This window comes from Archocentrus centrarchus, chromosome 7, assembly GCF_007364275.1.
Source record: "Archocentrus centrarchus isolate MPI-CPG fArcCen1 chromosome 7, fArcCen1, whole genome shotgun sequence".
Lineage (NCBI taxonomy): Eukaryota > Metazoa > Chordata > Actinopteri > Cichliformes > Cichlidae > Archocentrus > Archocentrus centrarchus.
Genome location: NC_044352.1, coordinates 21894206 through 21918604, shown reverse-complemented (window position 1 = coordinate 21918604; position 24399 = coordinate 21894206). Strand labels below are relative to the sequence as shown.

Sequence of the window (24399 nt, the reverse complement as noted above, 5' to 3'; positions counted from 1 at the left end):
TAAGTAATTAGGATGTTTGTCATCTGAATATTTGGTTAAAATGTTGATGCTAAACAAGACATTATATAAAATTACAAGACATTATATAAAAATACGCTTTAGATATCATGTAGGAAAATTGTGTCAAAATGAAGAAGCAGTGTGTGAATAAATGGTAAATGGGCTGGTACTTATATAGCACCTTTCTACTCAATTTGAGAGCTTTCTACATTTGACCAATCACACACATATTCATGCAGTGCTTTTATCTATACCTAAGCACTTTCCTCTAACATTCACGCTCACACGCTGATTTATCCACTGGGATCAACTCAAGGTTCAGTATCTTGCCCAAGACGCTTCAACACGTGGATGGGAGGAGCCAGGGACTGATGCACCGACCTTCTGATTGGTAGACAACCCACTGCAACTGTCTCAGCTTATATGTGACACCCTTACTGCTGCCATAGGAATTAAGAGTTTAAGTAGCAGCCAGGTGCTGCCAATCAAATGCACTTGATTAACTGACCATCAGTAAGTGTGAACACCTCTATAAAAGCAGATGTTTTATCAGTCTGCAGGTCTGAGGCATTCAAGTGTGTGTTAACACAATGTCAAGTAGAAAAGCGCTCAACAATGATCTTAGAGAATCAATTATTGCTGCCCATGAGTCTGGTAAGGGCTATAAGGCCATTCACAAACAGTCTGAAGTCCATTCTACAGACAAAGATTATTCACAAGTGGAAAACATTCAAGACAGCTCCCAGTCTTTCCAGCAGCGGATATCCCTGTAAATTCACCCACCCCAAGGTCAGTCCATACAAGGCTCAAAGAAACTGCAAAACACCCAAGAGTTACAGCTCAGACTCTACAGGCCTCAGTTAGCATTTTAAATGTTAAAGTTCATGACAGTACAGTTAGAACAAGACTGAACAAGTATGGCTTGTTTGGAAAGGTTGCCAGGACAAAAGCCTCTTCTCTCTAAAAAGAACATGGGAGCACGGCTTAGCTTTATAGAGTAGCATCTGAGCAAACCCCAAGACTTCTGGAACAATGTCCTTCAGACAGATGAGACCAAAGTGGAGATGTTTGGCCTTAATGCACAGAGCCATGTTTGGTGACAACCAAACCATATGATGACAAACACCTCATACCAACTATTAACCACAGAGGTGGAAGGGTGATGATTCGAGCTTGTTTTGCAGCCACAGGACCCGGTCACCTTGCAGTCAGTGAGTCGACCATGAACTCCTCTGTATACCAAAATATTCAAGAGTCAAATGTGAGGCCATCTGTCCAACAGCTAAAGCTTGGATCATGCAACAGGACAATGATCCCATTTGATGTTGTCAAATGTCAAGAATGTGCAGAAACACAGTCACTTTCATCCCCTATTTAAACAACTGTACCCAGAATAAATCTAACTTTGAAGCTTTTTTTTCTTCATCTTATTCACTCAGTCCATGTACATACTGTCTGCAGTTAATCTTTTACGTCACCCTCGCCATATTTCAGCTTTAAATGACTAGCTTGCTCTTGACTGGTACTGTTACATCATTAGACTCCAATACCTTAACAACTATTATTTTCCTCAAGACAAAAATAAACCTAGTGATTTACTGAGGCAAAGGACAGCTTTACTTCATTTCTAAGCGTTGGTGTATTTAAGTAAAGACCTGAGTAATTTCATATCTGTGGCTTCTTAATGATCTCAGTGTTTGTATGTATAGAAAATGCTCCTGTTAAATCACCCGTAGAGGCCAGGTCTGTTTTCTCCACATGGGCTTTTTGAAAAACCTTTACTATCTTTTATCAGCCTTTGGATGTTGATAATCATGGAAACAGCTGGTATTAATCAAGTGCAGAGTGTAAAGAGGCTGCAGACTCCAGTCCAGAGAGGAAGGATATGCCTGGAACAATGAAAGTCTTAAATTAAGGTGAGTCCTTTGATCACTTTGTAATTGAATCAGGTCTTGGCACACAGGCACACATGTACACACACATAGAGTTGCCAGTGGGTAGATTTATGTTATTTTGATGTTGCTTTTTGATCAGTTTTATTTACTTAGTTCTTTACTTACCCCACCTTATTACTTTGATCTAATCCTTCTTTGACAGGTCACATCCTTGCAGTTCAAGAACATCAGTGGCACGGTTTAGCTTAGCATAAAGACTAAAAACAAGGACAAATAGCTGCTCTGTCTAAAGGTAACACAACACGTTATTCATTTTGACTGTTTTATCCTTACATGAAGCAGTTTTAAAAAGAGAAGTTGAGGTTTTACAGGCCTATCGTGTGCATGACTTTTCTCTGGCAGACACAGTTCCTGTAGTCTCCCCACAGTTTCATGATTTAAGGGGGGCAATAAAATGCCCTGTACACCCCTAATTCTATGCAGATCTTAAAAAATACACATTCAGCAATGTTCTGTGAGTTACACAGAATCACGTATAAAGGTAAGATAAACCCTTACAATATTACTGAAAGAAACCCAGTGAATCTCTGTTAACAAGGACTTGAAGACAGTGGGGATAAGAGGAAGTTCCTTCCAACAGGAAGATGTCTCCTTCAAAGCTGGGCTCAGGGAGGATTCCCATCAATTTCAACTGGTCGAGGTGAGGAGAAACGCAAAGAGAGAAACATGGAACTCCTGAGCTGAACATATCTGCAGAAAGCACAAAGGGGGGGGCAGACAAGACGCAACATTTATGAAATGCAATAGTGGCACAGAAATGCATGGGAAGGGAACAAGAGGTGAGTAGAAAAGAGCTCAGTGCACAATGGGAGGTCAGCACAGCAGCTTGACTTTGGTTCAAGGTCATTGGATCCAGCTCTAACTATATGCTTTAGCAAAATAGAAAGATCTAAGATGCTGATGTCCTAGAAGAGCCCATTATCTGAAGGCTCTGTCTCCCGTTCTACTTTTAGAAACTGCAGACATCATAAGTAATGTGAGTGCCTGATTCAGATAACACTCTATTGGGATAACATGAGGTCTTTCAGATATGATGGGGTCAGATAATTCAGTACTTTTTATATAAGGTGAGTGATTATAGATTCTGAAATTTAGGGAATCAGTGTAGAACAGCTGATATGGGAGAACTGTGACCTACCTTGCTAGAAGCTTTGCAGCAGCATTTTAGATAAAAAAAAATAAATAAAAAAAAAAAAGCTTTTCAGGAAGCTATTGCAGCCCAATAAAAAGGGAATTACAATAGTCCAGGCTGGAAGTGACTATTTCATTTTTTTTCCAGCTTTACTCTGAGACAGGATGCTCCTTTTGACAACACTGAGCAGGATGAAAGAAGTCAGTCCTAGAGACTTTTTAAGTTCTGAGTTTATGTCTGCTTCTGCTTAGTGCAGTTATCTTCAGATCTTGGTAAGTTGCTGTTGCCAGATTACAAGCCATCACGATTTATGCAAATGAGCCAGTTAAAGTGTAATGGCTCAAAGTTCTAAGATTTTAGCAATAATGTGCTGCACATTTTTAATGTTTGATGAAATGCAAAGAAATAGCGTATGAAATGCATTAACTTTGAAAATCCACATTGCGCAGTTTCTGCTGCAAGGTGGCCAACAAGAAAATGAATAAGCACAGCAATTTTGAACTAATCCTTTAAATTTCTCGTTGTAATTTACACTCTACTCCAACAGCAGTGGAACAGTGAGGCCGATCCCTTTATTTTTGCTGTAGACTGAAAACATTTGGGGTGGACATTAAAAGATAAATATGAGACAAAAGTTCAACATCTCAACTTTTATCTCCAGGTAGTTTCACCTGGATCTCATACACGGTTCAGAAGATAGCACCTTTTGTTTGAACCCACCCATTGTTCTTCTGAGCAAAAGTATTTGAACATGTGACTGACAGGTGTGTCCTGATACACTAATTATTAAAACAATAAATAGCACTGAATATCGACCCTCACTTTCAGGTTTGGGGGATGCCTGTGCAGACTGTGCATTTATAGTTACAGGAGTAACCAATGTGAAAACCAGAGAGCTGTCTATGGGTGAAAAACAAATAACTGTGAAGCTGAGAATAGATGGAAAATCAATCAGAGCCACTGCATAAACATTGGCCACAGCCCATATAACTGTAGTCCCGAAGAATAAAATCATTAGTGGTGTAATAAGTAACAGCTGTTGAACAGGTAGACCAAGGAAAACAACAGCAGCTGATGACAGAAACATTGTTAGTGCTGTAAAGAAAGATTCTAAAGTAACTGTTAGTGACATCAGCAACAACCTCCAGATGGCAGGAGTGAAGGTATCACAAGACTTCATGAACAGAGTACAGAGGCTTCACCGGAAAATGCAAACCACTAATTATCAAGAAGAACAGGAAGGCCAGGCAGGAATTTGCCAAGAGTTACGGAAACAAGCCTCAGAAATTCTGGGACAAAGTTTTATGGACTGATGAGACAAAGATTAATTTTTACTAATGTCATGGAAAGGCTAAGGTTTGGAGAAAGAAAGGATCTGCTCATGATCCCAAACATACAAGCTTATCTGTGAAACACAGTGGAGGTAATGTTATGGTTTGTGCTTGCATGGCTTCTTCTGGGATGGGCTCATTAATGATGTCGCACATGATGGCAGCAGTACAATGAACTGAGAAGTCTACAGAAACACTTTGTCTGACAAGTTAAAGAAAGATGCAACCAAACTAAGTGGGAGATCTTTCATCATGCAGCAAGATAATGACCCAAAGCACACTCCCAACAGTACAAAAGAGTTCATTAGCAGCAGGAAGTGGAAGGTTTTAGACTGGCCTAGTCAGTCTCCAGACTTAAACCATAGAGCATTTTACCTGCTAAAGAGGAAAGTAGGGAAGTGTAGTTCCGTCTATGAAGCATCTCTCTGAAGACAAACTAAATGTTTTGGTTTTTTTTCCTAATAAGGACATTTGATCCTCCAAGCAAACTGTGCCATAACACACTCACACACCCTATAGTCACACACTTTGACAGCTCTGGCATTTAAAATTGAGGAGTTGGGCAAGTTGCGACGAGTTTACATCAGGAGATGATGAAAGCTGTTATTTATTATACTTCCCTACCACTGGTGCTTACAGTTTTTGTTCACAGATGAGCTTCTACCAGATATCTGTTGTTTTTTCTCTTCAAAATGACTTGTGTGAACCTGTTTGTGTCGTGGTTTCCGACGAATAAAATTCTGTTAAAATCGCACGTTAGTCAGTATTTTTTTTTTCTTGAAGGAAGTTTGAGTTATCAGAACTCGCTGTGACAAAAACGAGGAATTGTGATGGTGAATGTAAAATCTTGATATTTGAAGATATCCCCAAGTCAAATGTAAGACTCCAAATGCAAAGAGAAAATGCAAAAATCCTAATTTTTAAAATGTATTTTTGCCCAACATTATTAATGACCTGACTGAAAAAAACAACCGATTTTTGAAATAAAATTTACGCTCAAACTTAAATCAAAAACGGAGCTCAGATGACACGGCCAGTTGGTAAAAGCTGGTTCTGTCACTATGGGATTGCTGAGAAGCACCCGGGGCGTTCTCAGCAGAAGTTTCAACACCTCCCTTCTTCGCTGGCTGTTTAAATCTTGAGGGTGAACCTCTGTGAGGAGTCACTGTCCTGCGCGACGCAGCCGAAACGCAGCGATGGAGATTTTCTCCGTGTTTGTCTCCGCGCTTTTGGTCTGTGCGGTCAGCGCTAGTATCCCTAATGATGGAATCCACTGGACATACACAGGTGGGCATTATGTTTATGCAGTATGTCTAAACTTGTTTCAATATGATTTCTTTTATTAAAAACCACAAACGGCGCTTTCATTGAAGTTAAGGTTTGGTGCGTAAAGCGTGCGTATCGGCGTTTTCGTGTGTGTAACACAAAGAATCAGCAAATAACGCATTTTTTTAATTGAAATAAAAATACAGCTGCTGAAATAAAAATGGGTTCTTATTATCTATTCAATAAACACTCGATTCATTTGACTGCTTGGTGTTCTGGTTGACGCGCTTTGTGATATTGGTCAAATACTTTCCGGATAACTGCTGGTTGACTCCTGGAATAACCATGAGAGGACCGTTTGGTGTAGTTCACACAGCGCAGCTGCCTCTAAGATTCTGGAAATACATTTTACCGGGAGATGCTACATTATCTGGTTGAAAAAGTGATGTGCGTGCCAGTAAACCAGCAACATGTGAGCTGAGTGGTTAATCCATTTCAAACAAAGGCTAATGTAAAACGACGGTTCAAACAGTGTCAGTCTGTTCACGGATTTATCTCCCTGTAGGAACCTTGTACCGTTTAAGCGGATAATCAGCTGTCCGTTTTTATTTTGTTGTTGTTGTTGTTGTTTGTTTTTTTCCGTACAGAGGGAGCTTTGGACCAAATGCACTGGGCAACCAAGTATCCTGCATGCGGCGGAAAGAAGCAGTCTCCTATTGACATCCAGCGGCGCAGCGTCAGACACAACCCAGACATGTTACAGCTGGAGCTCAGCGGATATGATGCTCAGACGGGAAAATTTCTCATGTCCAACAACGGGCACTCTGGTAAGAAAAGTCGGCAGCCATAATAAAAAATGTATTAATGACTTTACATCAGTATTAACTGGCACAAAAAGGACCACACGGCCGTTTTTCTGCCGCAGTTACTGAACTAAAAGCCAATATTTATGTGGAGTTAGTTAGAATTTCCCAGTTAAAGAAAACCTCTCATGTCTCCATATTTTCCAAGACTCCCAGGTTTTCCCTGACCAGGTATTAATATGATTTGGGAAGTCATGACAACACTGATAGCGCTGAACAAAAACGAATTCTGCTGAAATAAATGTAGACCAGTACTTCCTGTAAATCAGACACGCAACAGCAGTTGTGTAAAGTATTCATGATAAGTGATGATATATTCATGTCTCCATCAGTTCAAATCGACCTACCTTCAACTATGATGATCACCAACGGCCTCCCAGGAAAATACACAGCCGTCCAGATGCACCTGCACTGGGGCGGCTGGGACCTGGAGGCCAGCGGAGCGGAGCACACCCTAGACGGGATCCGCTACATGGCAGAGGTACGCTTCAAAAGGACACAGGCTGTCCACTGCAGTACAGCCAGGCCTTTAAAGTACATCCTCTTCATGCTCGATCAAATTGGGATAAATTATACATACAGACGCAGGAATTAAGTTGAAAATGAAAATGAGTTGCATCTGACTGCATCTCTTAATCAGCCCCGTTCTCCATTTCTGAGCTGCACGCAAATCTCTTGCTTCTGCTGAATATTTGAAAGTGTGTCTTTCCTGTTATCAACCAACCGAAACAATAGATCTGCTCTTAGATTAAAATTGAGTTTAAAGTTAGTAGATGCTTTTATATCTCTTGGTATGTTTCCATTTAAATTGCAGGTCACTGGGCATATTTTGGCATCCAACCTGTTCTCACTTTTAACCTTCTCTTTCAGCTGCACGTGGTCCATTACAACTCTGACAAGTACACGAGCTTTACAGAAGCCAGAGATAAGCCAGACGGGCTGGCAGTCCTCGCCTTTTTCTATGAAGTACGTGAGCCACAAATACCTCTTCCTATCTGCTTTGTCTGACCAGTAGGTTATTACACAACTGCACTGAATCCCAGCATTACTACTAACATAAGACCACAAGTTATGCTGTAAGAAGTTTAGAAAATGAAAAAGAACAGACTTAGTAGTGAAAAAAATAGCATTTGGCAAACAGTCTAATGGTCTTTGAAGTGTGTGATACTTTGCTCCGCTCATGCTGCTGGGTTAAAGGCTCTGCCGAGTCTTCAGCTGCATGCCAACATACTGAATGAGTGCTTGTTTCCAGAGGGCTGCTCTGGATCCCTGACAGTCTGTGACCTTCAGCTATGAGACACTTCCTTTCCTTTCCTTTGAGAGGTCACTGCTGCAGCAACACCACAGCTGGCATCCACTGTGGTAACGGCAGTTGGGAGTCGAATGATTTAGATGCAATGAAGTGAGAGTTCACATGCAACTGGGATTTTATTTTCAGCAGTTTTGCCATCACATCTACAGGAAATTCATAAGTTAATTGCTGACATCTAGCAAAGAAGGAATATTAAACAGAAAGAAAAACTATAGAGTCACAACTACATTACACAATATAACAGATCTGTAAAACATGTGACCCCAAACTCTCAGATGTGAACATCTATCACAAATGACTGATCATATTTCTGGTTCAACACCAATTTGTCATTTAATAATGCAGCTTTTTGGTTTCCAGCTCCTAATATGATTCATAAAATCTGGAGGAATTTGTGGCTGTATCAGGCATTTACTATGTTTTTATTTTATTTTATGATAAAGGGGTAAAGTAACACGGAAGCTCTAATAAGGTGTAATAATCCTCTAAAGCCTGTATTTGAGGGATCAAGTCAGGTTTATCTCTTTTCACTGAAGCTTTAAAGCATCAGCTTTAACACAGCTTTGATTTATTTCCAGGATGGTCATTTTGAGAACACCTACTACAGTGATTTTATCGCAAACTTGGAGAAAATCAAGTATGCCGGTGAGTTACTCTAGTTTCCCTGCGCACAAGGCAAAAAAAACCAAAAACAAAAGCGCAGCCCTAACTGAGACACAACTGAGTGTTTAAGTCTAATGTGGCATTTGCGTAACCCTGACAGGTCAGTCCATGTACATATCGAGCCTTGATGTGCGCTCAATGCTCCCAGAGAACATGAACCACTTCTTCAGGTACCAGGGCTCCCTCACCACTCCACCCTGCTACGAGAGCATCCTCTGGACTGTGTTTGATACACCCATCACTCTGTCACACAACCAGGTAAGGCAGACAAGCCCTTTGCCCCCAAAACGGAAATATTTTACACAGAAAACTGATGTTTTTAAAATTAGTTAAACATTCAGCTGGTCTTAAAGTGGAGCACAACTGAAGGAAATGGGTTTCTTTCAAATATAATTTGCTGCTGTACCACAAAATGTATCTGCTCCTCTGCTGTGTTCAGATCAGGAAACTGGAGAGCACCCTGATGGACATGGACAACAAGACCCTGTGGAATGATTACCGCATCGCTCAGCCTCTCAATGGCCGTGTTGTGGAGTCTTCTTTCTTGCCGCGCCTCGGGAAAGGAAGTGTGTAGCTTGTGGTGACCATGCGATTGCACAACAATATTGCTTTTTTTTCACTCCATCAGAACTGATGTTGGGGGTGGGGGTGGATGTCCACGCTCGAGTCCGTTTCTCAGTATTTTCTTTGCCTTTTTTGTCTTTTCAGCATTTTGTCGGCAAGATGAAATAGAATCCAGGCTCCAGAAGATTGAGGGTCTGATAACATCTATTGGAAAGAACATGCATTCAGGTGGCTGTTTGTCTAAAAACTGTTACACGCAGCTACATGTGAGAGGAGCTTGTATTTACTTTTCAGTGTTTGCTTCTTTCTTATTTATTCCCTTTAGGTGGACTTCCCAACTCTAGGCCTACCATGTATGGTGGGTGCTTTTAAGATTTGATATTGACCCATAATTGAAGTTAAGTGGGTGCTTCTCCAGTCTTGATTCTTGTTTTTTTTCTGTTGTCCTCAGAACCTCGCTCTTTGTTTCCTCTGGTGCTCAACTTCCAGGAGAAAAATTTCGGCGGTCATGCTTTGGCCAGCCTCAGCCATCCTATGGACTTGAACTCCTTCACTGTCTGCATGCATGTCCTGCCTCAGGTCGAAGGAGTCCACACCGTCATCTCCTACTCCAGCAGCGGCAACGACAACGAGCTGATGATCTCCCTCGGCGAGGACAGGGACATGAACGAAGTCGGCCTCTGGATCGGCAACGAGTTTGTCAACCTGCCGCACAACTTAAAGTCCCAGAGCTGGAAGAACTACTGTGTTACCTGGTCATCCCACACTGGCGGTGCGGAGCTCTGGATTAACGGCATGGTGGGGGAGCCGCGGTACCTCAAAAGCGGTTACACAATCAGCCCCGGTGGTGTGTTCATTCTGGGCAAAGACCAGGATGGCTTGCTGGGAATCTCCAACACAGATGCCTTTGTGGGGAAGATGACTGATGTCAACGTGTGGGACTATGTGCTGACCACAGCAGACATTCGAGACCAAATGTTGTGTAAGAGCAACAGCACAGCAGTGGGAAATGTGTTCAGCTGGGGAGCCACTAAACTTAGTATGTATGGAGGGGTGCAGCTGGACACTCAATACAGATGCTCCTGAAGCACCCACAGCTGCTTCTCTTTGTATGAGCTTCAACATGCTATAATAGGCCAGAATGTCACTGTTGATGGTGAGGATCTGAAAGGATTTATGATATCTGTTACAAAGGATTATAATGCTTTTCAGGCACCTGTCAGTCAATATTTAAAACATGTCACAGCTTCCGCCATGTACTGCATTCATATCTCATCAATAAAAGCTTACAAGAGACTCGTTGTTTTACTTAATGACTCATTCACACCTCTTTAAGGCTGCATATAGTGCAAACACCAACTCAAAGTAAATCTGAGCCTGCACCGAAATCTACCAAATCTACCAGGCACAAATAATAAAACACACAAAGGCATATAAAAGTAAAACATTGTCCAGTCGGCTACCACACACACACACACACACACACACACACACACACACACACACACACACACACACACACTCCCTTGCCCCACACCCGCAGAGAGGACTTCCTCTCCTCTCAATGCTCTCCTTTTTCTTCAGAAGGTCGTGACCTTCACTGCATCCTCTGGGGTCTCTTTGAGCTCTTTCAGACGCAGATTGCTGTCACCCAGATTTATCTCCACTTTGTTCCTCTTAGCGAACATCTGGAAGACCTCCAAGAACGTCTTCTTCTTGGTCTCCGGTACCACCATCCAGATGTAGATCAGGGTGACCAGACAGATGAATGCAAAAATAATGAAGCTGTAGGGGCCCAGGCCTCGCTGAGGGGGGGGAGGAGAGGAAATGTGAGGTTTGTGTCCTCGAGATGAAAAGTAATTACGTCAGGAAGACAAACAGAGCAGCCAAGGTGAGGTCAAAAGTGGCACGCTGATTTTTATTGATGTTCGCTACTCAAGCACCTTCTTCCTTTGATTACTTTTTCTGGTTTAAAAAATGCACATGTGGGAGGAAGTAAACATGAGATAAAGCTTATGTGTATATCTAAGATCAAGCGATTCAGTCCATTAGGAAAGATGTTTAATTAAGACAAAACTACAGAACAGGATGGCTCCTCGCTAAAGACTGTCCAATGCCATGGCTTGTGTTATAATGTTCAAGCTACCACGACATTTCTGTTATACACTGGACTAACCTAACTTCAAAACTAATCGAGACGTCACAGAACTCTCCTCGCAGATGTGCGGTGATGTTGAACCGAAGGTGAGCACGGAGGGATGTTCCTCATTCACCAAATGATTGTTAAAAAGAGCCCTCAAGTTTCAAGCTTTGTAGACAGAGTACCAAAGGTTTTAGGCGCTCTAGATGTTTGCATTCCTCATCTATCTTCCCTGTGTTTTTGCCTCTCCTCTTGTCCCCTCTCATTTTGTGTGAGTCTGTCTAGTTGTCTTTGTGTACAAGCAGTGGGCCACTCCCTTCCCAGTTTTTCCTGCTTCTCTTCTTGCCTGAAACTAAGACTGTTCTCTCATGCTTAGATCCACCACCTTCCCACCTGCCTGCCAGCTCTATTGAACTGGTTTGAACACCTTAGGCTCCAATCTCCAGTCTGTCCTGTACTCCATCAGTCAAACAACAAGCCAGCTTCAGCAGCCAGGAACACTAAGCCATCCCCCCAAAACTCACTCTTTCATTTCTTCAGCAACCTTGACTATATGCACTAAGTGTCACCTAAGGTGCTGTGTGCCATCAGCACCATCAGGAAGGTGTGTGATAGGTTCAAAATACATTCTGCAATATGACAGCAAAAAATAACAAACAGGAGAAACCAACTGTTTTTTTTTTTTTGGTTCTGCCTTTGATACCTGACAGAAATTAATGAATTAAACTTTGTATTTTCAAGCAAGTTAGTGCTGCACCAAAGGAAAAATGGGGAAAAGGCAAAAAAAAAAAAAAATACATACAGCACTGGCTGCTCCCTTTAGATGTCACCTGATCATCTGCTTCCATCTCACCATATCCCTAGCATCCCTCTGCATGTCCTCCTTCACTTCATCCATGAACCTGCTTTGGGGTCTTCCACTTTGCCTCCTGTCTGGCGGCTCCATATTCCTTTGTCCAATATATCCACTCCCCCTCCTCTGCACATGCTCAAACCATCTCAGCCTCACCTCTCAAACTTTGTCTCCAAACTGCTCAACCTGAACTGTACCTCTGAGGTACTCATTTCAAATCCTGTCCATCCTGGTCACTCTCAATGAAAATCTTGCCACCTCCAGCTCCACCTCCTGTCTTTTTGCCAGTGCCACCGGCTCTAAACCATAAATCACAGCAGGTCTCACTACCATCTTGTAAACCTTCCCTTTCACCCTTGCTGCTGTCCTTCTGTCACAAATTACCTGTCTCTACCCAATCCACCCTACCTGCACTCGCTTCTTCACCTCTCTTGTGCTCTGTTCGTTGCAGCATATTATTTACTTAATTCTCATATTTGTGTCACATGGGAAATATGCAAAAGAGAGCACTTCAGAGAGTAAATCACAATATGGGATACAAATCTTCATTTTTACTTTCTTTTATTTGCAAATATATGCAAACCATAAAGAAAATACCAAAGTAAAGTGATCCAAATCTAAGTGATAGAAATGATCACATTACAGTGAGGATGTGGAGTGAACTGCCTTTCTGGTTATGACCAAGAAAACATCTGCAACTAATTGCACTGAAGTCAGAGTTTGTAGAAATTGTGTAACCAACCTCCAGGAAGGGGAAGATGAGGCCAACAGTGAAGTTGGAGAGCCAGTGGACGGAGCCTGCCACCATGAAGGCCGCAGGCCTGGCTGTCTGCCTGAACATCTCAGTGGCCACCACATAAGGAATGGGACCTGCAGAACAAAAACGTGGCTCACCACAACAAAAACACTCGAGATGGGACGTCATCAGTGTTGAGGACAGTGGATGCTCATGTCTCAAACAACCTGGGTGCTTGTTTACAAACCGTGATTACATGTCTGGTTACATCCAAACAACATGTCGGCTAATGTTGTAATCAGTTTGTGTGCAAATAATCACAGATGGGCTCAGACAGACTCACTGGGTCCTATGGCATGTCCTATGACGTAGATGATGACACAGGCGATGCTGATGTAGGGCATCCATGCCACGGTCGCCTGTCAACACAGACAAACAGCTCTCAGTAATGGGTCCTTGTAGTGTTTGTAAACAGGAGCAAAATGAAATGCTGCACATGGAGGCCTTAAGGATCAAAGACAGATGATAATTATGCCTACTCCTTTAATGTTTCTGTAAACTGTGCCTTTATTGCTGCCGAAAATGATGCCTGTCTGAAAATGTTGTCTCCAGGTGAGATTACAGGTTTACGGGAGGGCAGCGCTGCTTTTGTGGTTCTGCTGAAAGTATGAGAAACACTGACTGGTGTTTCTCATACTTTGGCGAGCAGTCTCTGCTTTTACAGCTCAAATTTTTCATGACCCCAGCAAACAGGCGTGCCAAGACATCACTGTACTCTGTACACATGATGGGAATTTGAGACGTGTAATATGATTGCAGCCCTGTAATCCACAGCACAGTGAAAACAGTGACACAGTTTGTTATTTCTGGCTTTGTTCTCTGGTTGTTTCTTGCTTAATTATTTTGCTGATCTGTCATCATGTCAGACCCTGCTGTTCCTCACCTGTCCTGCAGGAGTTCTCACTGTGCACTTCACAAAGGGCCAAATCAGTGATGATAATGTTGTAATAATGTTGCATTTTATTCAGTGTTGTCCACTGATTAATAGAGATTCAATAGATTTGGTTTCCTTAATCATCCGTAATTGATGATAAAGCTGTAACCTGATGGAGACATAGTGCAGGTGACTGCAGAAATTGTAATCAAATACATAGAAATAAAATCTTTAAAGGCCTGTCATTGCTGCCTGACCTCCACACCCACCTGCATATCTGCACCTCAGTCTCCTATTATCTATTATGCATCCTCCTTTCTTATTGTCTTATCCACAGTTAGGCCTGTAATTTGTTGGACAAAGACACAAATTTTGTGGTTTTGCCTCAGTATACTACCACAGTGGGTTTTAAATAAATCAATGTGCCATTGAAGCACAGACATTCAGCTTTAATTCAAGGGGGTTAACAAAAACTTTGCATTGACATTCAGGAATTACAGCCATTTTTATAAGTAAGCTACTTTCTGCTGCTCCCTTATCCACAGCAGGTAGTGCCACATGTTTCCCAAAGGGATTTGTGTGTCTCCCCAGCACTGAACTGGGATCTTTTGCTTAATGGGAAAACAAACCACTAAAGTATAAAAAAAAAAAAAAAAAAATCATTCTGGATATCTATACTGGGTAATGTGTTAGGAATGAAAGGATGCCACATTGTTTGATGGACATGAAAATGATCAGCCTACAGATGGCTGAATTGAAAGACATCCTGAAAATCCAAGTGAAAATGTGATGCCAAAATTTCTTTACAGCAACTCCAAATGGTCCTCAGAAGTTTGTTTTCGGGCCACCCTCGTGAAGTCTGTTTTTGATTTTTTTGGTCAGAGACATTCACAGCTGTGGCCTGCCAGAGGTCATTTTGTAGGGCCCTGGCAGTGCTCAGACTGTTTCTCCTTGCACAAAGGAGCAGATACTGGTCCTGCTGATGGGTTAAGGACCTTCTACGGCCCTGTCCAGCTCTCCTAGAGTAAGTACCTGTCTCCTGGAATCTCCTCCACGCTCTTGAGACTGTGCTGGGAGACACAGCAAACCTTCTGGCAATGGCATGTGTTGATGTGCCATCCTGGAGGTGTTAGACTACCTGTGCAACCTCTGTAGGGTCCAGGTATCGCCTCATGCTACCAAATGCAAAACTAGTGAAAACCAGTCAGAAAAGATGAGGAGGGGAAAATGTCAGTGTCCTCCACCTGTAAAACCATTCCTGTTTTGGGGGCCGTCTCATTGTTGCCCCTCTAAGTGCACCTGTTGTTCATTTCATTAACACCAAAGCAGCTGAAGCTTATTAACAACCCCCTCTGCTACTTAACTGACCAGATCAATATCCCAGAAGTTTAACTGACTTGATGCTCTACTCTAATTTTTTTGAGCAGTGTACATAGTCTCCCATTTTCAAAGGCTCAAAAGTAATTGGACAATTGGAAAGCAGTTTCAAGGTCAGGTGTGGCCTGTTCCTTTGAAATTTCATTACAAATTAAGCTGATAAATTTATTTACAGTAAATGGCTACCAATAGGCTGAAAAACATTTTTTATCAGAGAGACAACAGGAACTTTACGTGTGTCCAAATCAACAATCTGGTTCATTCTGAAAAAGAATGAATGCATCGACCAGATCAGCAACACCAAAAGGCCTGATACTTCATGTTTAAGAAAAAGCCCTTAAAACATTTAGCCAAATATCAAGGAAGTAGATCTATCAATGTCAACATCTACAACCCAGAGATGCCTTCATGCATGGAAATACAGAGGGTTTAAAACAAAGGTTCACTCAAGAGCAATAAGGTTAGATTAGACGCTGTCAGAAAACAGTTCAAAGAGCCTGCACGGGTCTGGGAAAAAAAAATTGGACAGATGAAACTAAGATGAACTTGTACCAAAATGAAGGGAAAACAAATGGTGAAGGAGAGAAACAGCTCATGATACACACCATATCACATCATCTGTCAAACACGGTGGAGGTGATGTTAAGGCATGCCCATGAAAACCGGGTCACTAGTGTTTATCAAATGCTTCCAAACCGATCAGATAGCGCTTCACAGTGCAAATGAATAATAATGACCCAAAGCAAACTTCAAAAATACCGCAAGAGTTTCTCAAGGCAAAGAAATGGGATACTCTTCAATAGCAAGTTAGTCACCAGATCCCAACCTAACAGAGCAGCGTTTCAGTCACAGGAGACAGAACTGAACGCAGACCCACAAACAAGCAGCAACTTGAAGGCGGCTGCAGTAAAAGTCTCAAAGGAGGAAACACAGCATTCAGAAGTCCTTATATTTAAAGTTATGTTAGTGTGTCCAATTACCTTTAATTGGACAAATGCAGGACTTCGTATAAAAATGGCTGTAATTCCTGAACAATTAATAAAAGTTTTTCTTAAACTCCTTGAACTAAAGCTGAAAATCTCCACTTCAATCACATATGGTTTGATTTAAAAACCCACTGTGGTGGTGTACGGAGGCCAAACTATAAAAACAAACTATACCGTGTCTTATTCTCCATTTGCTGAAACCCTTCGAACACAGGGAAGAAATGAAGATGTTTGCAGTACACACCTGTTCAGCAAAGCAGGACCCTAGTCCTGAACTCAGCGTTAACCAACACTGAGGCAATGTTTTGATAAGAGTCAGTCAACTCTGAGTTAAATGCATGACACATGAATGAAAAAATTAAAAAAACCTATAATTGCTGGAGGTCTCAACAGCAGCAGGGTGCCTCCGTTTTAATTCAGTGGGGTTAAAACCATGGAGTGGATTAACAACTTAATAATGTTCCATTTTATTCAGTTATCTGCTGATTAATTATTCAATAGTGTTGGTTTTCTGAACAGACGATAAAGCTGTAACCCACTGGGGACAAAGTGCAGGTGACAGCAGAAAATTAAATCAAACAGATAAAGATGAAATCTTTAAAGGCCTGTCATTGGTGACTGCTGTCTCAACAGTCTCCTGGTTGTTTTAACAACAATTAATGACTTAAATTTATTAAATGCAAACATAATATGTAAAATGCTGTTAAAACTATATGCAGCCCACATTTAATTACTGTATTTAGTACATTTTTAGACTACAGCAGCAATTAAATCACTCTCACGCGACATCATTCTCTGATCCACTGATCCTGAGATTATAAATACGATCACACAAACGTCCTTTGACTGTTTCCAGGTTGATGAACTCTAATATGCTGAACCACTAGAGGGCAGCAGAGTAACAGGGTGAAGGTGTAAGTAGCACTGACACTTCATCTTTGTACCTGCAAGGTGAGCGCGACAGTGAGCAGCACACAGGCGCCGCAGCAGATCCCAAACCCACAGAGGAGGAGCAGCCGGCGCCCCGCGGCCTCCACGATGAACACCTGGGATGACAAAACATTTATTTCCACCTGGCGTGATCAAACAACAAACTCCCGCTCCTCCCCTCAGCTTTGCAAACTTAACAGGGTACCTACAGCGGTTATAGTCATGAAGACATTCACTGCCCCTGTTCCCACTGTGACATACTGGATGTCGTTCTCCCTGACTCCTGCAGAGGCATATATGCTGTCTGCATAGTAGTAGATCTGAAAGAGAAACAGATTACGGTTAGAACAATAGTTGTGAGTCTAAGAACAGAAAATGCCTGAATGCAGCCAAAGGACTGAACATAAATCTTGTCGTGTGTCCTGAAACTGAGTTGGTGTGTGAGGGACAAGGACAAATGGGCGGGCACATCTCACCGCATTGACACCCGACAGCTGCTGGCCCATGTTCATGATGACTATGGAGATGAGCTGCCAGCGAAGAGAGCGCTGGGACAGCAGGGAGAGCACAGTCAGGTGGCCTTCAGCCTTCTCAGACTGGTCCTCCTGACGCATCTCTAACAGCTCGGTGTCCACGTCGTCCCAACCACGCAGACGCTGTAGTGCTGAGGATGGCAAAATATATAATACCAGGTTTCAGTTTATCTCCTTTGCATAGTGTAGTCATGTGGAACATTTTATTTTTTACCTTTCGTTGCTTTCTTCTCATCTCCCTTCTGGATGAGCATGTACCTGGGGCTCTCAGGAAAGAAGGGGAGCAGCAGTAGTTCAATCACAGCAGGAATACTAGTCAGGCCAAGCATGAGGGTCCAGCCTGGATACACAGGGAACACAGACACCCCTTTTTATCTACTTCTTAAGGACGTGTTTCAGTATCTAATAAATAAAGGATCAAACATTTACTTGAATCCTCTATGGCACTGAGTACCTGTGCTGTTTCCTAGTATGTTTCTAATGCCCAGCACTTGGGCACAGAGGATGCCAACAGTGATGAAGAGCTGTGGTACAATGCCAAGAGCTCCCCTCAGGTTTTTGGGTGCAATCTCACCCAGATACATGGGCACCACACTGGATGAGAGACCTGCAGATGGGAAGCATGCACGGGTGAAACCAAACCACTTCTACTCACACCTGATCTGTAATGAGTACTTTTTAAACTCAAGGTCTGACCTGCACAGATGCCCACTATAAGCCTGGCCACGATGATGATCTCGTAGGACTTGGCGATCTCACTGACTCCCATCATTATAGCAGGGACAATGGAGAAGATGTTGTTGAAGAGGAGGGTGCCCTTCCTGTTGCAGGGATGAAGCATTCGTTCCAATAAACATACTCAGCGTGCTAAATGATGGATGGAATACAGCAGTTTTACCTTCCCAGTCTGTTGACCAGGGGGGCCACCATCAGAGAGCCGAAGAAGCCTCCGAGAGGGAACATGGACACAGACAGGGACCACAGCAGAGTCAGGTAGTTCCCCTCAATTGGACGGTTGTAACGCTCCGTATAGGTGGCATTATAAAACTGCTGCATGAACTGAAGAGAGCAGGACAGCACTGATAGAAACACATCATCTTTCCAGGGAGTTACACTAAAGCTTTTCTTTGCTTTTCTTTCTTACCTGCGATGGAGAGTTGACCACGGATACGTTATAGCCATATTGGAAGGACGAACCAAATGCAGCTGTGAGCGTTGCCAGCGCCAGGACCCAAGTCAGTCTCTGTTTAGGGGGGGACATCAGAGCACTATTTGAAACCCTTTTTTTCAACACAATCACAAGAGACAAAAAAAAGTGACTGTGGCCGTGATCACATGTGGACTGTTTCTCACCCCTTTCCTCTCCACAGGCTTTCCCCATTCCTCACCGTCGGCCATGGCTGTGTTTGGGTTCGCAGTCATTTTCAGCAGTAATAACAGGACACTTTGTTATTACTGCACCGCTGGATTCTGCCCTTTGGACACAGGATCAGAGAGCGTGGCACTGCTTTACGGCTTGACTATGGTTATCGCACTCACTTTGCTGACTGTGCTCTCAGGTTAAGGAAGTTTTTTTTTAATGCATTACACTCAGAAGATTAAAAGCTGACTAAATGTTGATATCTGAATCATGTATTGCACTGTACCCGTGACTAAACTGGCTCAATTGATACAGTGGCTATTAAAGGAAAAATGATAAGGATAAGGCGTCTTTATTGCTGATCCACCTGCAGGCTGCATTGCATACAATGATTTATTAAATATATTATGACAACTGCCAAAATCACAAACTCCTCAAGGGTTTGTTGTCAAACAGGTTCAAGAATTTTATCTGCTTTCACTTAACACTGATGATACTAAAAAAGAGCCCCCCCCCCACACACACACACACACAAACACCACAGCTGCGTACATTTTTTAAAATGTTTGCTTTGTCTGAAATTTCTCATGCACCGCATCATCTCTTATCTCTAAAGCTGAGCCTGCTTGTCAATAAAACGTCCCTGCGGCTGTTTGCTTCGAGTGCTGAATGTTACGTGCTTCAATGCACAAACAAAAAGGAAAAAAGCAAACAACTGCATTTCAGAAACACTTCAGCTTAGAGTAAAATATCACAAGGGAGGTAGTCTTAATAGAGTAAACTGAGCTGCAATATCTTTATTGAAGCAAATCCAGTCTTTGTTTCCACAAGACCCCTTTTAAGGCAGATAACTAAACCATATATGCAGAATTATTTATATTCAGAGCCACATTTCATCAAAAGCTTCATTTTAGATTTAAAAAGATGCAAATTATGCTTTTTACTCCTCTGAATACAAAGAGGGTTGGGTTGGCTGGCAGTCAAATCCCATCTGAGAGCGGGGTAATTTTAATAGATTTGGCAAACAGATGCAAGGAAATGAACTGAAGCTATTCAGAGGAGCAAAAATTATGGAGACAGTTATAAACCTCCCTCAAGTTGTACCGAGACTGACATTTTATCCTTTTGTTCACATTATCAATACACCGATCAAGCGTAACATTAGATCCACTGACTGGAGAAGAGGATAATAGTGATTACCTCTTCATTGTGGCACCTGTTAGTGGGTGGGAGACAAGTGAACAGTTTGTCCTCAAAGTTGATGTGTTAGAAGCAGGAAAAATGAACAACCGTAAGGATTTGGGTGAGTTAGACCAGGGTCAGAGCATCTCCAAAACTGCAGTTCTTCTGGGGTGTTCCTGGTCTGCAGTGGTCAGTGTCTATCAAAAGTGATCCAAGGAAGGAACAGTGGTGAACCAGCGACAGGGTGATGGGTGATCAAGTGTCGCTGATGCATGTCGGGAGCAAAGGTTGGTCCGTGCGGTCCGAAAAATCAGACGAACTACTGTGGCTCAAATTGCTGAAAAAGTTAATGCTGGTTCTGATAGAAAGTTGTCCGAATGCACAGCACATCACAGTTTGTTGTGTATGGGGCTGCATAACTGCAGACCAGTTAGGGTGCCCATACTGACCCCTGTCCACCACCAAAAGCATCAACACGTGAGCATCAGAACTGGACAGCGGAGGTGGCCTGGTCTGATGAATCACGTCTTTTACATCAGGTGGATGGCCAGATGCGTGTGCGTTGCTTACCTGGGAAACACCTGGCACCAGAATGCACTACTGGGAAAAAGGCAGGTCAGCAGAGGCAGTGTTATGTTTTGGGCAATGCTCTGCTTTGCTGCAGAGCATGTACATCTTTTCATGGAAACAGTATTCCCTGATGGCAGTGGCCTCTTTCAGCAGGATAATGTGCCCTGCCACAAAGCAAAAATGGTTCAGCAATGGTTTGAGGAACGCAAGTTTGAGGTGTGACTTGGCCTCCAAATTCCCCAAATCTCAATCCAACCGAGCATCTGTGGGATGTGCTGGACAAACAAGTCTGATATATGGAGGCCCCACCTCACAACTTACAGGACTTAAAGCATCTGTTGCTCACATCTTGATGCAGATACTACAGGACACTTTTAGGGATCTAGCCCATGCCTCGATGGGTCAAGGCTGTTTTGGCAGCAAAAGGGGGACTAACACAATATTAAGCAGGTGGTCATAATGTTATGCCTGATTGGTGTATGACACTACAGTGAAAAGTTGTGTCCTTAAAGCAAGGTTGATGCAGGGTCATGGTGAACAAATTTCACCAGGCATCTCATTTGAAAGCATCAATTTTAACATTATGATCTAAAAGCCAGACATTAGGTGTGAACTGGGAAACAGAAATTGGAATTCTGGGCTGTTTTTACCTGCTTTCCCTTCCTTATTAGGCTACACTTGGTTACACGTAATTTTCTTTAGCTTATCACATGTCACAGTGGAGGAAACTGGCAGCATCTTACCAAGGTGTGAGAGGGTAAAGTCAAGCTTTGCCACTTTAACACCACACTGTCTTTTTACAGTCATTGTAAGGGCGTATGCACACATATCAGTACAGAAACATGCACATAGCATTGCCCCTAATAAAATGCTATCATGATGATGACAATTTCATTTCATTAATTTATTCCTGCCGCAACCACACTCCTCCAGCGGACTCTGCTCTGTGCGGCCTTCTTCATCTGTTTCCAAGACAGGCCGGCGCTTCTTATCTCACATTCAACTGACCTCCTGCATGTCTGTTTTGGTTTTCCCCACTCTGCGCTTTCCCTGTGGATTCCAAACAAGGACTTGTCTTGTGACATTGTGGAGCATGCGGCCGATCCAACCTCATTTCTGTGTTCTTATATCCTGACTGATAGATTTTCTGGTTGGTAGCTGTCCACAGGTCAGTGCTGGTGGCGTAAACATTGATAATGACAGTATTGTGGAGATATTTCAAGGTATTACTGTAAAGGTGGTAGCAAAAATAATCTAGCTTTGGTTTGCAGGCAATTTGGGGAGTTTTTCTAGGGGTGGTGATGAAGGGAGACCAAGAACCAGTTTGCTTAGAAGTGGCTTGGAAAACAGTGAGCCTGATTTTCAGGTTGTTGCCTTAATCCAGGCAGTATTACATAAGAAGTCATATGAAGCTAAAGCAACTGCTTGCTGCTCCCTTTCTAACAAGGGGTTGCCAGAGCGGGTAGCTCGGCATGTTTGATGCAGTCCCAAAGGGATTTGTGTCTCCTCCCAGAACCAAACCAGGAATCTTCCACTTGTTAGGCAAATGTGTAACGCACTACACTATGGAGCTTCTACTGAAGGCAATGCAGTAAGGTCAGATATTTCAGTTGGACAACAAGCAAGAAAAATTTCACAGGTTTGAAATTCTTACAGGAGATACGAGGTAAGCGTTGTGTAATAATTGCACAGACTTAAATACCCCTAGATGCACTGATACATACCTCTTTGTGGCTATTTAACTGACCTGGCAGGCTGACAAATAATCATTTTTTTTCTTATGGTTATGATTAGCAGTTTGTGGAAAATTACAGTCACCACAATGAATGGAAAGAACACAAATTATTGAGTGAAGAGGTGGAGACTTTAACCTATTACCCCCCCCCCCCCCACACACACACACACACACAAATCTTTTTTTTTACAGAGCTATAAATGGCAGCACTTTTCTAACTTCACCAAAACAAAGATCAAAGAAAATAAGAAATTATGAATAAGTAATTAAACGAAAAACACACTCTCATGTTCTATAAGCATATTTTGTTTACCACCTGATTTCCAAACTTTTTAAATTTACAGTTAACTGCAAATGGAGACACACAACAGGCACAAAACATGTGCCTCAGAAGAGGAACACTGATTACCTTAGCTGAGTATTATACACAGATTAGATTGTAAAGGATCAGCATAAACTTACAAACTGCCAGATGATTACATAGTAATTACATAATTTAGGCTTCATTTATTTCCAAAATTATTTTACACGCAGTAAGAAAAAAAGGAATCTAAGAATTCATCCTTAAATATTATAGAATTGAAATATTAATTTTAACAATGTATGTAACCTATTCAGGGCCAATTAGGAAATAACATGACATCTGCCATGTCAGTGTAGCTGAAACCTGTGTGCTGTTCGACCACTTCAAACTGACAGACTTCAAAACTGTTATTGTTATTCTTAATAATGATGGTTTCTTTGTTTCCCTTGTGCAAAGTGAACAACAAAAACAACAAACACAACAGTTACAAAAATGTTAATAACATTATTGTCATAGCCTACAGGTCAAATTACTATCTGGGCATGCTGCAGCCTCTTCCTCTGGTTTGAAAAAGCTGCATTTTGTAGACCTCCTGCCTTCTTAAACATGTGGCTGCCCTGGTAGCAAAATGGCAGCCACTGTGTGAGACAATTAAGCTAAAAACAAAACAAAAAAAAACAAAAAACAAACAAAAACCTTTACAACAGTAAATGTGTTTAATTCTTCTCAGCAGTTAAAGTGGAAAACATATCAGACCAAACACTGGCTTTAAGTAAATTAATGGAAAGTAACTACTTACTGGACTTCCACAGATACCCCCACTGGCATCAACTTCCAAATGACTGCGTGGATGTGAGCATGTAGGCAACGGAGCAAACCATTGTGAGGCAAATGGGGTGGGGGTGTTGGGGAGGTGTGTGTGTGTGTGTGGTGGGGGGTAATGGTGCGGGGTAGAAAATCTTTTAAAACTTTCAAATGCATTGTTTGGCTTCTTTAAATAAATAGCACCATTGGTTTCAGTGCATAATAGCGCATTAATTCAACACTGTATTACTGCATAGTTATACACAGGATACAATAAGGAGGACAGCACTGGTTATCCCAGAAGAAGTAGTCAGTCGGACCATCATGTCACCCTGTAATTTCCATCCATCCATGATTGCACTGCATTGATAGGACGGCCCAAATTTCAAGAGGGATAGAGGGCACCACGGGGACACCTCAGACCCCCTGTTTTAGCCACCCCCCTCCGTTTGAAATCAGCTGCAAACCACTGAGTCAACAAACCCTCATAGGCCTGCTGGCCGAGGAAACAACAGCTGCTGCCCCCCCTCCTGGTATTTCTTTTTCTTTTTGTTCGTTTTTCTCTAACCCCCCTCCTGTAGATTATCTTGCAGGTGCCCCACCTCCTTCCCTGCCTCCACAGCCCCAGGGGTATTTGAAACAAACATCACTTTCTTTTCTAGCAGGTCTACCTCGTTTGTTCCTGGCCTTTAACACTGGAGTGGAGTTCCTCTCTAATCCCAAACACAAATGTCATAAAAACTAATCTAAAAGTTGTTGAGATACTTCAGTTTGGAGACTGCTGAGGGATCGAATGGCCTGCCAGCTGTCCACAGAGATGAAACTGTTTCATATTAAATATGGAAGGAAGAGGTGTTGCATATTTAATT

At 42.3% G+C, this 24399-nt stretch overlaps 2 protein-coding genes across 2 annotated transcripts; one reads left to right on the top strand and one right to left on the bottom strand.

The window, feature by feature from the left end:
* The first annotated feature begins 5563 nt into the window (after positions 1-5563).
* On the top strand, positions 5564-10377 carry ca6 (carbonic anhydrase VI). The gene is made up of 10 exons (XM_030734514.1): positions 5564-5705; positions 6332-6511; positions 6880-7028; positions 7418-7513; positions 8438-8504; positions 8623-8780; positions 8962-9088; positions 9231-9314; positions 9412-9444; positions 9538-10377. Exons 1-10 carry the CDS (start codon positions 5615-5617, stop codon positions 10170-10172), a joined length of 1620 nt encoding a protein of 539 aa, XP_030590374.1. The 5' UTR covers positions 5564-5614; the 3' UTR covers positions 10173-10377.
* Positions 10334-23558, bottom strand: slc2a5 (solute carrier family 2 member 5). Its single transcript, XM_030734516.1, has 13 exons — positions 23526-23558; positions 18929-19050; positions 18720-18818; positions 18474-18634; positions 18272-18396; positions 18030-18182; positions 17790-17915; positions 17519-17706; positions 17252-17362; positions 17057-17158; positions 13159-13234; positions 12822-12949; positions 10334-10891 (listed from the first exon to the last, which is right to left on the bottom strand). The coding sequence occupies exons 2-13, from the start codon at positions 18995-18997 to the stop codon at positions 10667-10669; spliced, it is 1563 nt and encodes a 520-aa protein (XP_030590376.1). The 5' UTR covers positions 18998-19050; positions 23526-23558; the 3' UTR covers positions 10334-10666.
* Between the last annotated feature and the right edge of the window lie 841 nt (positions 23559-24399).

Bases quoted from the DNA above. Each gene is read 5' to 3' on its own strand.
- ca6 (XM_030734514.1), top strand. From the start codon at position 5,615: ATGGAGATTTTCTCCGTGTTTGTCTCCGCGCTTTTGGTCTGTGCGGTC. The intron at 7,514-8,437 runs GTACGTGAGCCA...ATTTATTTCCAG, and splicing joins TCCTCGCCTTTTTCTATGAA to GATGGTCATTTTGAGAACAC. The intron at 9,445-9,537 runs GTGGGTGCTTTT...TGTTGTCCTCAG, and splicing joins CTCTAGGCCTACCATGTATG to AACCTCGCTCTTTGTTTCCT.
- slc2a5 (XM_030734516.1), bottom strand. From the start codon at position 18,997: ATGACTGCGAACCCAAACACAGCCATGGCCGACGGTGAGGAATGGGGA. The intron at 18,635-18,719 runs GTAAGAAAGAAA...TGCTCTCTTCAG, and splicing joins TGGTCAACTCTCCATCGCAG to TTCATGCAGCAGTTTTATAA. The intron at 18,397-18,473 runs GTAAAACTGCTG...TCCCTGCAACAG, and splicing joins CTGGTCAACAGACTGGGAAG to GAAGGGCACCCTCCTCTTCA.